The sequence below is a fragment of the Microchirus variegatus genome (assembly GCF_963457635.1).
Source record: "Microchirus variegatus genome assembly, chromosome: 6".
Classification (NCBI taxonomy): Eukaryota; Metazoa; Chordata; class Actinopteri; order Pleuronectiformes; family Soleidae; genus Microchirus; species Microchirus variegatus.
Window position 1 is genome coordinate 18,417,179 of NC_139807.1, and position 13,660 is coordinate 18,430,838.

The 13,660-nt window shown below is 41.5% G+C and overlaps 1 protein-coding gene across 1 annotated transcript; it reads left to right on the forward strand.

The window, feature by feature from the left end:
* Window positions 1-452: 452 nt before the first annotated feature.
* Window positions 453-13,179, forward strand: slc7a2 (solute carrier family 7 member 2). The gene is made up of 12 exons (XM_083891562.1): window positions 453-554; window positions 1,772-2,148; window positions 2,235-2,390; window positions 4,295-4,460; window positions 4,823-4,959; window positions 5,047-5,269; window positions 6,419-6,555; window positions 8,741-8,843; window positions 9,863-10,065; window positions 10,154-10,320; window positions 10,425-10,533; window positions 11,460-13,179. The coding sequence occupies exons 2-12, from the start codon at window positions 1,779-1,781 to the stop codon at window positions 11,639-11,641; spliced, it is 1,953 nt and encodes a 650-aa protein (XP_083747688.1). The 5' UTR covers window positions 453-554; window positions 1,772-1,778; the 3' UTR covers window positions 11,642-13,179.
* Window positions 13,180-13,660: the final 481 nt, after the last annotated feature.

Genomic DNA, 13,660 nt, shown 5'->3' on the forward strand with positions numbered 1-13,660 from the left:
AAGCATCTGGGCAGCTGGGATCTATTTGACCTGAGTGAGCATTAGAAGTTCCAGTATCTGCCTTTTCCCCTCTCTGTTCTCTTGTGTAATACCACAGCAAGAGCTCATGGTGCACTATTGTCTCCACAGGGAAAAAACTGCACCAAAGCCACCAGCATGGAGGTGAAATACTCCCTCATCACCCCACCACTACTACTACCACCTCCACCCCATTCCCCCGGGGTCCTCTCTTGCCCTCTTGTGTCCCTCCCCTGGCTGAGGCGGGGCTGGAGCTCCTATGAAGGAACAGTGGGGACATAGAGGGGAGGAGTAAAAATACTGCTCTGCACACTGTGCCTGTGCATGCCAGCATAGTGAATTAGAGTTGATCGGACAAGAAGGAGTTTTACTGCTGCATGGGTTCATGGGATCACTACGTTTATAATTTGTCTTTTACCTGTGCTACACGTGCAGCTGATCTTCTGAAGGACTCCCTGCAGGAGAAAGCAGGAAGAGAAGCTCTTCTGACAGCGTTCTTGTTTCAGTGTCATATCCACACAGAGCCATTCTAACAGGTAGGTGCATGTCCCCAATGAGACAGAAAAACACTTATATACGTTTGCTACAATTAATGTGATGTACATAGACTTAAGAAGAAGAAGAACTAATTTAACAGTGAGACATTTGTAGAGTGCTTCATGTTGCTGTGACTGTACAATGTGGAATGTTCAGGGTATTGTACATGACTGTCTGACATGATCTTACCTGACAAACTGAATGACTTTAGCAATTTGTATAAATGTAGCTTTTTCCAAAACTGTGTTTTCACTTACAGCTGAATCTTATCCAGGTCTGTGAGAGATTCAGTTTTTAATCCGCTGTGTTGCTGCAGATGATGTAATTCAGTCCACAATTGTCATGTTAATGAGCTGTCATTTCCCCTGAGTCTAAGTATTCACACTTAAATGGAGATCAGTGCATATTTGGACGGTTGTCAGAGCAAATTTGGGATAAAGTAAATCAAAGTTTCAGTTCAAAGGTGGAGCCTTGGCTTCAAAAGCAAGCTAGAAACTATTCTGACACTCATTTTTATCATGTAATGACATTATATTCATGCAAGAATTTCTGACAACAAAAAGGACATTTTTAGAATTAAGACAATCAAATCTGCATTTGCTTCCTTTTATGAATCCTTTTTTGAAAATGTAATTAGGAGAGAAAGCTACTGGAATGTCTTTATTGTACTGTATTGTACTGCATTCATGGTCCGCTTATGAATGCAGCCCTTTGATGACTTACAATGAATTGCACCATAACACAAAACAATAGATTCAAGTGGGATTATTGCTCTGTGAACTTTACCACGCCGTGGTGCAGCATTCCTGAATGTATGTGATATTTTGTAGGTTTAACATGTCAGTCAACAGTTCTAACTCCACCTCGGTTTAATCTTAACACGTTGTGCAACAGACTTTTCTGAACAATCTGCAGAAGCTGCTGAAATTATACAGTGGGACTGAACACAAGGCACTCACACAGCTTTGATTTTTACTGACCTTTCACCGTCTAGTGAACGCTAGAAAAAGTGCAAATATTGATGATAATATGTGGGTCTTTGCACCTACACAAACACACACACACACACACACCAAACAAAATCCCCCATTCAATTGTGAAAGGTGATAAGAAACAGTATGTGTGTGAAAACCAGTTTGTAGACGACTGAGACACACGGTAAATGAGGAGGTGAACTGCACAAGTATGTTCAGTTCTTTGGTCTCTCCCTCCTCAGAGTCAACATGCTGGAGCAAGTTCTGTCGTTTGGGCGCTCCCTAGTCCGCAGGAAAGTGGTGGACCTGAACAGCCTGGAGGACTCTAAGCTCTGCCGCTGCCTGGGAACCGTCGACCTCATCGCTCTGGGAGTGGGTAGCACCCTGGGCGCCGGTGTCTATGTACTGGCTGGTGAGGTGGCTAAGGGAGATTCTGGCCCCAGCATTGTCATCTCTTTTCTAATTGCTGCCCTGGCCTCTGTCATGGCTGGTTTGTGTTACGCTGAGTTTGGGGCCCGTGTCCCCAAAACAGGCTCTGCTTACCTTTACAGTTACGTAACTGTGGGCGAGATCTGGGCCTTCATCACTGGGTGGAATCTGATTCTCTCCTATGTGATTGGTGAGTGTCTGGAAAGTGGCTGATTCAGACGTTATTTCCAGATGATGGTGTGTCTTCATGGCGACTGTTCTTTATTTTCCTCACAGGCACCTCCTCAGTTGCCAGAGCCTGGAGTGGCACATTTGATGAAATGATAGGCGGACACATAGAGACCTTCTGTAAAACCTACTTCAGCATGAACTCCCCTGGTCTGGCTCAGTACCCTGACTTCTTTGCAGTCTGTCTGATTCTGCTGCTCTCTGGTAAGACGGCAAATAATAAATAATAACATAAAAAAGAAAGAATGAGAATTAGAATGGGTGCATTTTATCTGACTGTAGAACTTTTGAGCTGAAGCAAAAAAACCACAAAGATGGTTGAGTATGAGGTTTATGGAGCAGGGCACATGCTCCCTGGAGTACGGTGGCCCTGAGGTGCAAAACACAAACACAAATCACAAAACACAACACAAATCAAAAACATAAACGCAAATCAAAAAACACAAACGCAAATCAAAAAACACAAACGCAAATCAAAAAACACAAACGCAAATCAAAAACACAAAAACATTAACTCAAAACGCAAACACAAAAGCAGAAAACACGAAAACATTAACTCAGAACGCAAACACAAAAGCAGAAAACACGAAAACATTAACTCAGAACGCAAACACAAAAGCAGAAAACATGAAAACATTAACTCACTGTAGCTCACTTGGTAGAGCTGCTGTCCCAAGTAAAAGTGCACACTACAGATAACCCCAGTTTGAATCCCGCCCCAAACAGAAAACACAAACACTAAAGCGTTTAACACAACAACATTATCTCACACTGCAAACCAAATAAATTCCCTTAGGCTATGACTCTTTTGCCCCTTTTAAAATCATCATCAGCGATAGTCCACTGGGCAACAAGATGGACTTATACTGGCAGGGTTGTAGGATTGAATCCTGACAGTGTATTATTTACCTTTTTATTATATAAATCATTATGAGTATTAAGCATTCTTAAAACATAAAGCATGTTGTATAAAGCATTTATTCAAATATTGGGTGTGTCGTGGTAGCCAGCCATACATTTGCCCCGCATGCCACGATGTCTCACTCCAAGGTGTGCCGTTATTGTGAATGGCCGTGCGGAATGGCACTGCGCTCTGACGCGGCACTTCTCCGGGACTGGAGAAGCTGCTGCAGCTACAAGGATTTCGTGAACTGAAAGAGAAGCTCTTCATATATTGTTTAGATACAAGACGAATCACCCACATTCATTTGTGGTGTTTGTGTTGTGAGTTAATGTTTTCGTGTTTTCTGCTTTTGTGTTTGCGTTGTGTGATTTGTGTTTCCGTTTTGAGTTAATGTTTTTGTGTTTTTGATTTGCGTTTGTGTTTTTTGATTTGCGTTTGTGTTTTTGATGTGTGTTGTGTTTTGTGTTTGCGTTTGTGTTTTGCACCTCAGGGCCACCGTACTGGAGGCTAGAGATTTGTCAGTCCACTGGGAGAACACATTCACCCCGTCCTTTAATAAAAGAAAAAACCCCTTACTCATTTTTTATGGTTCATAGCAGCACCCTCTTTCCCACAGTCACAAGTGGGAATGGCATGTTTATGTCATTTAGGGTTAGCTGTTAATGACCCAGAGTGCACCATTTTCATTACTCATGGTCAGATTTGTGACCACAAACGTTATCTAACTAGATAATTGTGACCCAAGAACACTGGATTTATGGAATACCTTCTAATTATAGAGGTTAAATTCACTTCCACAAAGCACTTTTTCTAATGATTTACATCAAATGACTCATAATGACCTTAACATTGCATTCATTGTTATTTTATTACAATTATTTTAATCGACTTTTTCATCTAGTGGTCAGAATATAATGATTTGCTTCATGAGCAAACCCTCGCTTGTTTCCATGAACCTAATGTTCCACCGGCAACAGTTTGCACTAACAAAGACATTATAACTAATAATGTTGTTGGTTGCATTTAAACATGGACGTTTTCCCTCCAGTTACAGTAACAGTCTGTGTGAATAAATCAGGAGAAAAGGCTGAGTAAAAATGGGTCCGTGGTCTTGAGTCCAGTCTCATGTACAGCACTACTGTTCATCATCATCATCATCATCATCATCAGCATGATTGTTGTCTTTGTGGTTGTCTTTGTCCAGGGCTGCTGTCGTTTGGGGTTAAGGAATCAGCCTGGGTCAATAAAGTCTTCACCTCAGTCAACGTGCTCGTGCTCTTGTTTGTCATCATCTCTGGCTTTGTCAAAGGAGACACGTACAACTGGAAGATAAGTGAAGAATCGCTCATAAATGTCACCATAGTGACACGGTAATACATTTCATCTACTTATAACAATACACTTATACAGTTATATAGATATATATATATAATACATCTATACGTGTGTAACTGATAAGTAGCAGCAGGTACAATACATTGATTGAGCAAATGCATATTTAAAATCAATGTTAAATATGCATTTGTGTGTTAAAATGAAACAATTATTTCAGGAGAAATTATTAAAGGAGTACTTTAGACCACTTTGTGCCACCATGTACAGTGCAGTGTGCATTACAGGCTTGGAAGTGGAAGTGGAAGCTTCCCATAGCATGACATCAGGCCTTGTTTTCACCTATTACCTACATTCTTAGTCCCAGCGTTGTTATTAAATACCAGTTCACGTGTTTCAGGAACTTGTCAGTCGCAGCAAACGTGAGCAGCGATTATGGCGTCGGTGGATTCATGCCCTATGGCTTCAGTGGGACTTTGGCTGGAGCCGCCACCTGCTTCTATGCTTTTGTCGGGTTTGACTGCATTGCGACTACAGGTGAGTTTCAGAGTGAGGGGGAGATTTTATTGGACCAAACTTCCTCATGAGCTTAAATGTAAATGTTTCTGCGTGTCCTCTTGACAGGTGAGGAGGTTAAAAACCCACAGAGGGCCATCCCCATTGGCATCGTAGTGTCACTGACCGTGTGCTTCCTGGCGTACTTTGGTGTGTCTGCCGCGCTCACCCTGATGATGCCCTACTACCTGCTGGATGAGAAGAGCCCTCTGCCCATGGCCTTTGAATATGTGGGATGGTCCCCTGCCAAATATGTAGTGGCTGTGGGTTCACTCTGTGCTCTTTCTACCAGGTAACAAACTGTTTCTAACAAGATAACGTTTAATCTCAGTATTCATGACAGATTATATATTCATGTTAGTGTTACTGTTAGAGTCAACAGATTTGTTACTTTAATTCATACAAGCAATGTGTGAAAATGCCAATGAGATCTGGTCAAACATGTGACCATATTTCTCTGTCATTGTCTTGTTACTGGATTGATTCCTGTTGCTTAATGAGGTGCAGTGTGTGCAGTGCTTTGTTCTCTCTCTTTTGAAATACTGCATGCCTTTATAATGCATTATTTATAATTGAAATATCATAAAACATGGTGGGTAAGTTTGTGTCTGGTGTATCTTAATTCTGTCTTTCTTTCCTGAGGGTTTCAGCGCGGGCTCAGTTTTCTGTCAACAAATTCATCCCATGATCTTCCCTCATGCGTATTAGCAAATTTCACAACATATCCAATCAGTTACATTTCAGATAATCCATTGCTGCAGTTGTTGTTGTTGCAAAAACAACCAGGTTTCAGAGAATCCTGGAAACCTACTTTTAGACATAAACACTAGACTAAAAACACACAGAAACACTATCATTTGAAGGGATATAAACGAACGGTAACACGATGATACCACAGGAAAGAACGACACTGTGATTGAATTAATGTAATCATGCTCTGAAGCTTTAAATATGTGACTCTCTCTCTGTCTCTCTGTGACTCTGGACTAATGTGTTGGTCTTGCATGTCTCTGCTGTTTCACGCAGCCTGCTGGGCTCCATTTTCCCTATGCCTCGTGTAATCTATGCTATGGCAGAGGATGGGGTGCTTTTCAAAGCCTTAGCCCGAATCAATCCTAAGACGAAGACCCCACTTATTGCCACTATGAGCTCCGGTGTAGTAGCAGGTGAGAGCCAGGGGAGCGTCCAAGTGAGATCACTAATGCTTGTTTTTCTTTCCAACAATCAACTGTGAAAGACGCAGTCAAGTTTGCAGAGAAATCATTTGTTGCCTATTAAATATTTTCTGGAAAAAAACAAACAAACAAACAAACACGCAGACAAAATCATGATCAAATGTTCTGCCTTAATTGGAGTTTTTGCAGTCTTTCACAGTCACACAGGTCATGTTTTATTTCCCAGAATGCTCTCAACTTAACCATGAACCCTCTTCTCCCTGTAGCCTGTTGGGCTCCATGTTCCCTCTGCCACGCATTCTCTTTGCCATGGCACGAGATGGTATTCTGTTCAAATTTATGTCCCAAGTGAGTAAGCGCCAGTCGCCTGTGGCTGCCACCATGGCAGCAGGTACCACTGCGGGTAAGCTCCACCGTGACAAGGTCTCGTCTCTCGTTGGGGTTGTGGTGCGTGGCCTTGCTCTGGGTTTTCAATTTGTATCTTTGCACATGTCTTCAGGTGGTGATGGCTGCATGTAAATCTCAATGGTGTTTCTCAAAGCATGCCGCAAAATATTACACTCATTATTAATTTTGAATAACATTCGATTGCCTCATTGAGCTCATCATGGTGCGACAACCTCCATTCCAAATACACAGAAACGTTTTTTTTTAGTTCAAGAAAAAGTTAACAACTGGAAAGTATGTCATGTACAAGCATGTGTGGTTGATGAGCTATACTCGCCTCAATGAACAACCAGTAGATAGATGTTTGTATTATATGTTACAGATTTGCTGTTCTTACCTCATGATGAACTCCAGTAATTGTGGAGATCTCTTGACTTTTCATCACATCAGGAAATATGTCCAAATATATGTAACTGTTATGTTGAAATAACCTAAACCAGTCATGATAAGGTATCATGATGAACATGCCGACCGTTATTAATACTGAAATTCACCATGCAAGCATTGCCATGGTGCTTATTTTCTGAATGCTAATGGTAGCATTTATTACTGAAGCTTCACAGATCTACTGACAGAAGTGTTAACCTTCATCTTCTTATAGATTTGATATCAACTGCAGAGTTGGTGCTTGTGAGGCACATTCAGGCTGTCAAACCTTCACTGTCCTAGAGAAAAGTAGCCACACTGTCATGTCTGCTGATTTTTTGGGGGCTTTTGCCTCCATTAGATGGGAAAGTGAAGCGTGAAAGAGCGGGTAAGAGAGGAGGGAAGACCGCGGTTAGAATCAAACCCAGGTCACTACGAATGGGCCCTTTGCAATACAGGATGCCGTTCTATGGTTGAGACATTTTTGAAAGGGGTAGTGAGGCTTTCTAGGTTCAGTATTGTTTAGTGTTTCCGATGCATATCAGCTAGCTGCTCTGTGCTCGCTCCTCTGGCATCTATGCTACAAGCTGAGTAGGTTTTATTGGATTGATCCAACTCTGCTGTCTCTTGGGGTCTTTGGTGATCCAGTAAAATGCTCTTCCTTTGGCCTGTACCCGACTGTTTTTGTATCTCAGAGCACAACAGCTTTCACCATGCACCTAGTATATACATCTATGGATTAGAACAGTGTGGCTTTCTGCGTTGGATGATGTGGTTGTGTGTCGTTAGCGACTGGAGTTCTTTTACACTGATTTTGATTGCAAATGATTCAGAAGTTGAACCTTTAAAGGTGTGTAAGAGTAAGGGACATGTAATGCTCACTCCTCCCTTTTCCAAGCGTGTCAGGGAACTACGGTGACCCTCACATATCACAGGCCCTTTCAACTCTCCTTATTCTACCAACTCTTTAACTTTCCCTCTGTCTCTGCACCATCTGGTTTAGTGGGTGGAGCTGTTTTCTTTCATTTGTGTAGTGGAGTTGCTTCACAGCAGGAAAGCGAGCTGCAGCTGGTTTGCCCAAATTTTGAGCTGTTTTGGAAACTTGTTGGCACAAGACCCAGGCCCAAAGTACAAAGCTTATCACAAAACCAAACCAAGTTTTTTATTTAAAAGCAATCATACATGTATACAAACATACTTTTGGACATTATATTCAAATTCTGCCCATACACCATCTTGCCTGTTAAAAGCTGCTCAGTAGGACCCAGGTGCACAGTACTGCTCACTGTACTCAGCAGGGTTCATGACCTGTTGAAGTGGCTGTATCACATGTGCTGAACACCTGGCATTACTGCCCGGGCAATCTTTCTCTGTTATTGTTGTTCATCATTCAATATTGTGAGGAGCAGCAGACATACCACTGCTCTTTGTCTGAGCTGCACCGCTGAGATCAGCTCCACACTGGAGTCAGGTGCTGAGATACCAGAGAGGCAACGCCACAGTGTATCTCACATCAAACAAGACACATGGTATGGAGATGATCACAGCTGTCGGCTCTTGTGTGTCCTTCATGGTGAAAACGTTACTGCATGAAGTTTAATTTGCTCCTGATCATGTTAATGTGCATTTGTTGAATGGTGTCTCTTCCCCTTTTGTAATTGTAAGAATATTATTGTTGCTCTTCTGTATGTGCTTTTGGTATTTAAAATGATTGCTCTTGTAATCAGCAATGCTGATATTTTACCAGTTGACCTTTTTTTTTTTGCTTGTTGTAGCCATCATGGCTTTCCTGTTTGACCTCAAAGCCCTTGTTGACATGATGTCCATTGGAACTCTGCTGGCCTACTCGCTGGTTGCTGCGTGTGTTCTCATTCTCAGGTAGGTACATTTATTAAAAGTCACTATGACACATATCTTTGCAGTATTTGGAAGCAGCTTTCCTGGCTGAGCCCACAGGTATGATGTCCTTGTTTGTGAAATGTACACATTAGGTCGTGGCATCATACTGCTGATGTAAGAGCTCTGAATGCTCACATTGTATGAATATGCAGTGGCTGCTTGAGTGAAGGAAAGTGTTTACCAAGGTGCGTGTACTTGACTCATCGCCACAGCCCAGGCAGACACTGGCTCAGTGTTCATTTTCTGGTTTGAACTAGATTTTTTAGGCCTCACTTGTTTTGAAAGGTTTAAAATGAGATCTAAACTATTTGTGGAAAATAAATAAACAAAAAAACAACTAAACCCTGAAAGCAGAGCCACCTCTCGGGCAGCAACAGTTTTACTGTTGAAAAACACAACTCATGCCTAACTGTGGAAGTTCTGCTTGTGGCCAGTGATTAGACAACTGTCTAAACAATGAGAAAACAGCCTCTTTTCTCACAGCAATTAGCCAGAAGTGTTAAAGGTGCATTATGTAATAAATCTAAAGCAACTGGCCATAAAATCCTCCTAATATGTCACAGAGACTCAGGAATAATGTTCATATAACAAACTGAACTTGCCAACAACAGTACAGACAAAATATTTGCATTAAAAAAAATATTTTGCAGACTGCAAATCATGTTTATGTTTTGAAATCATGTTTTGGCATGTGGCGCCACCTACCGCAGTCTACCAATCATTGCAGTCAGTAGAGTCTCAGCTGCCGAGTAACCACGGTTTGCCAGTTACGTCAGAAAACCAAACCTAAAAGACCTCCGTATTTTGAATTTGAGTGTAGTAACCGTTTTTGGCCACATTCTTTAACTCTAACAAGTAATGGACTGTAGTTATGTACAATTGTACAGTTGTACATTATCTCATATGTAGGAAATCTTGAGTTGTGGGATGTTTGGAATGCAGCATTAAAAAAACAAAAAACAAAACAGCAGCTACTTACCCACCTTTAACTCCTGCAGGTATCAGCCAGACGGAGCTCTGCAGCGTGCAGGTACTGGAGAGCGGGATTACCTGTCCTCTGAAGAGTCAGAGCTGACAGAGTCAGAGTCCCATCTCCACATGCTGAAAACCGACAGCTCCACCCTGCAGACTGTCCTTCACCCTCCCGTCTCACCTTCAGAGCAGTCCTCCAGTGTGGTCAACATGTCCATCTGTGTCCTAGGTAGACAAGCCGGCTTAACTCATGCATTCATGTTGATAACATATTCAAAGAGTCTGCAGCCTGTTAAACATGTGATAACCTGTCACAGTGCTGGTCGTGTGCGTGATCAGCTACCTCACCACTTACCACATCAGCGCCGTCCTTGGTATGGAAGTGTGGATCCTGGCATTGTTGTGTGTGTGCCTCCTCATCTTCAGCGGCTGCACCTTCATGGTGTGCAGGCAGCCTCAGACTAACAAGAAGGTCTCCTTCATGGTGTGTACACACTTAAGATGCCTTCTCCTATTTAAACCTAATCGTCCATCAAGGCTTGATTCAGCTTCTCAAAGTAGTCTTTTGTTTACTTGTTGTCATCACAGGTCCCTCTGCTGCCATTTCTGCCCATTCTGAGCATATTTGTCAATATTTACCTCATGGTTCAGCTGAGTGGAGATACCTGGATACGTTTCTCTGTGTGGATGGCTGTGGGTGAGTGTCTTTTCACTACAGGTCCAAACAATATGATATTGATTTCTGATGATTCCTATCATGTTTAAGCTTTTCCACTACAACATATTAGGAAATTTAACCACTGTTGTCTGTATGTCCACCATGATGAAAGACCACACACTATGTGTAAATGACCCACAACCATAACAAGCTGTTCCACTCTAGTCCATACAGTAAAACAAGTTTTTATTTTATTTTATCACAAATATGTTTCACATTCAACCAAATACAACAGCAGAACTACAAAATGGAAACACATGAAATGTCAGGTTCTCCTCGGCCAAACACATCGACGGGTAATATCTTCTCAATGAGCCCTTGACTTGAAATGTATATACCATTGGTTCTCAAATTGCGGCCCGGGGGCCGATGGCGGCCCACAGAAACATTTCTGGCGACCCGCAATGAATTACAGTTGATAGTTTTAATCCAGGAGATACAAAGCTTGTTAAATGTTTATTGGACATTACTGGATACAGACCAATAAGTGTAAACAAAAATACTGGGTATTTACCTGGTTTCTATATGGTGAATTTTAGTGTATTATTGGGTAATAAGCTGGTAATAAGCAGGTAGCTACAGCCCCCAATTACTAGCTATTTAGCCAGTAAATATATGGTAACAGAAATGTGTTACTTGGTATTAACCTGTAATTAGAAGGTAAGAACAATGGCCAAAATACTGGGTAATTACCCAGTAAATTATAAAGCGTTATTATATTAATAACTTTGGCGGCCCCCAGTCAAATGTTGGGTTCCTAAATTGGCCCTCGGCTATCAAAACTTTGAGAACCCCTGGTATATAAGGAACATTTAAAGTGTAGATACTGTATTGCAGGGGCGTTACACTCAATTACAGGTCAAGGGCATTTGACAGCATCTTTCCCCATCACTTCCCCTTCTCAGGCTTCCTGATCTACTTTGGCTATGGCATATGGCACAGTGTCGAGCGCCAGCGCCTACTCCAGAGTCCTCAAAACGCCACCCAGGAAAAGAGCAACAGCAGCAAGGAGAAGCAGGTGGGTGTGGGCACAGAAGGAAAAGACCAGGAGCAATTCATCATCCCAGAGAAGACGAGCCAGTGTTAAAGTTTAGCGGCTCAGCTCCAGACTCTGTGAGGCAACAGACTCTGCATTTAAAAACGCACACAGCAGCTCTGCCTCCATGCACTTAAATCTACTGTTTCACCGCATGTGCTTCAGTCACAAGCACATTCAGCCAGCAAGAGGCAACGTCAGTATTCTGTATGATGGAGAGCCGCTCCGTCACAGTGATCGGTCCTGTTACGTCACATTGTACTTCATGGACAGCATTGAGGCAGATCTGAACAGACAGGTAACACTGGAGAGTGAGGCTCACTTCCTCTAACACTGAAGTGGTCACTGCAGCAAGGAATTTCTCTTTCAGTATGAATTGCAGTTTTTTGTTGTTGTTGTTGTTGTTGAATGATACATTTTCTGTCTGTTCTGTGTGTCCACAATATTATTAGACTGTGATACATCAGTTAATGTGCATGCATTGTTAGTAATGTTGGTTTGTGGTATACAAAAAAAGCACTTGCTCTCTTACATGAGTGTAAGAGGTGGAATTATTATAGACATATATATATATACGTAGATATGTCAGCGTTTCTGCCATCTTGGTTTGGGCAGGTCCACCCTGTAAGCCACTACATGCAGACGTGAAAACTTCAGAATAAAACACACTAACGTTAACATTTAACTAGTTCTGATTAATCGTTTTTGTATTGTAAACGAGCAGTAGGCTACTAATTCCCTAAGATCGTGTTTGAAATAAGTAATGTACCTCAGACGGCAGCATTGTTGACACTTTCAGTCTACGTATATATATCACTGAGAAATAGAGATATAAAAAGATGATAAAGACACTGACATTTTTAGACCAATGTACAATATGTCAATAGTCTTGTAGGCATTCGACTGTCAGTGACCTGAGAGTGCAGCGACTCTGCGCTGATGGAGATAACTAGGCTTCAGTAGGCACTGTATAATCAAATCACAATAATATTTACTGTAGTTATTATGGATTAAGTTCTGGTTTTATTCAGCTTGGGTTTATTTTTCTTTCTTTCTTTTCTTTTCTTTTTTTTTTTACACATGTTACATCTATGAACTGGTACCTGTTACAGAGTCAGAACTCTGCTCAGACAGTATTTGTAGTTTCTTTCTATATCACAATGTATTTTCACGTGTCATACTTTTAGGCTGTTTTGAAACAGTGACAGTCTGGCTGTAGATATGATCTTGATTATTGTCTGTGTTTTTTCCACCTACCAAGAAGAAAAACAACCTATTTCAAGTTTCTCCTCCTCTATGATCACAGTCTGTGTTGCCTCTTAACCAGTGTGAAGATTCACCAATGTTTTTCTTGTACTATGAAGACAAAGGCTCAGTGAGCTCTGGTTTATAGAAGAACCTGACTGATAGTGTTTTACTCCATCTGAAGTAGAGCACTTTAGACACTGCAGCTGTAGGATATGTGCATAATCCTACAGTGTGTGTGTGTGTGTGTACTTGTCTTTGTTATCTCCTTATGACCTTTCCTGGCATAAAGGACCAGTAGTGTGTGTGTGTGTGTGTGTGTGTGTGTGTGTGTGTGTGTGTGTGTGTGTGTGTGTGTGTGTGTGTGTGTGTGTGTGTGTGTGTGTGTGCAGTGCAGGGGTCTAAAGTCAGCAGTGAGGAGTGGGGTGGGTGCTCTACCAGACTGAAGGTTCAACTTCCAGTGAAGTTACAGAATTAAAATCATAAAAGTGTCACTTGTTTCCAACTGTGAAGAAAAATAAATTTCAATGAATTTATTTTCAAAGAGCGACTGACATGTTTCCTTCTTTTTTTTTTCTTTTTTTTTTAATCATAAATATGTTTTGTTTATGTGAGACTGAATGTTAGTAGAACTGTTGATGGAAAAGCTGATGCTTATTTTCTTAAGACAGTGCTGCCACCATGTGGCCAATTATTAGATTAGGTTTGACTTTAAATCCCACACTTGGGAAGGTTACTGTATAAAAGGGACAAAGGTACAATATGGGTATAACATATAAATAAAGTAAAAATGTAATATAAATAGAATTAGTACTGCAATAAGAC

Bases quoted from the DNA above. Each gene is read 5' to 3' on its own strand.
- slc7a2 (XM_083891562.1), top strand. From the start codon at position 1,779: ATGCTGGAGCAAGTTCTGTCGTTTGGGCGCTCCCTAGTCCGCAGGAAA. The intron at 2,391-4,294 runs GTAAGACGGCAA...GTCTTTGTCCAG, and splicing joins TCTGATTCTGCTGCTCTCTG to GGCTGCTGTCGTTTGGGGTT. The intron at 10,321-10,424 runs GTGTGTACACAC...TTGTCATCACAG, and splicing joins ACAAGAAGGTCTCCTTCATG to GTCCCTCTGCTGCCATTTCT.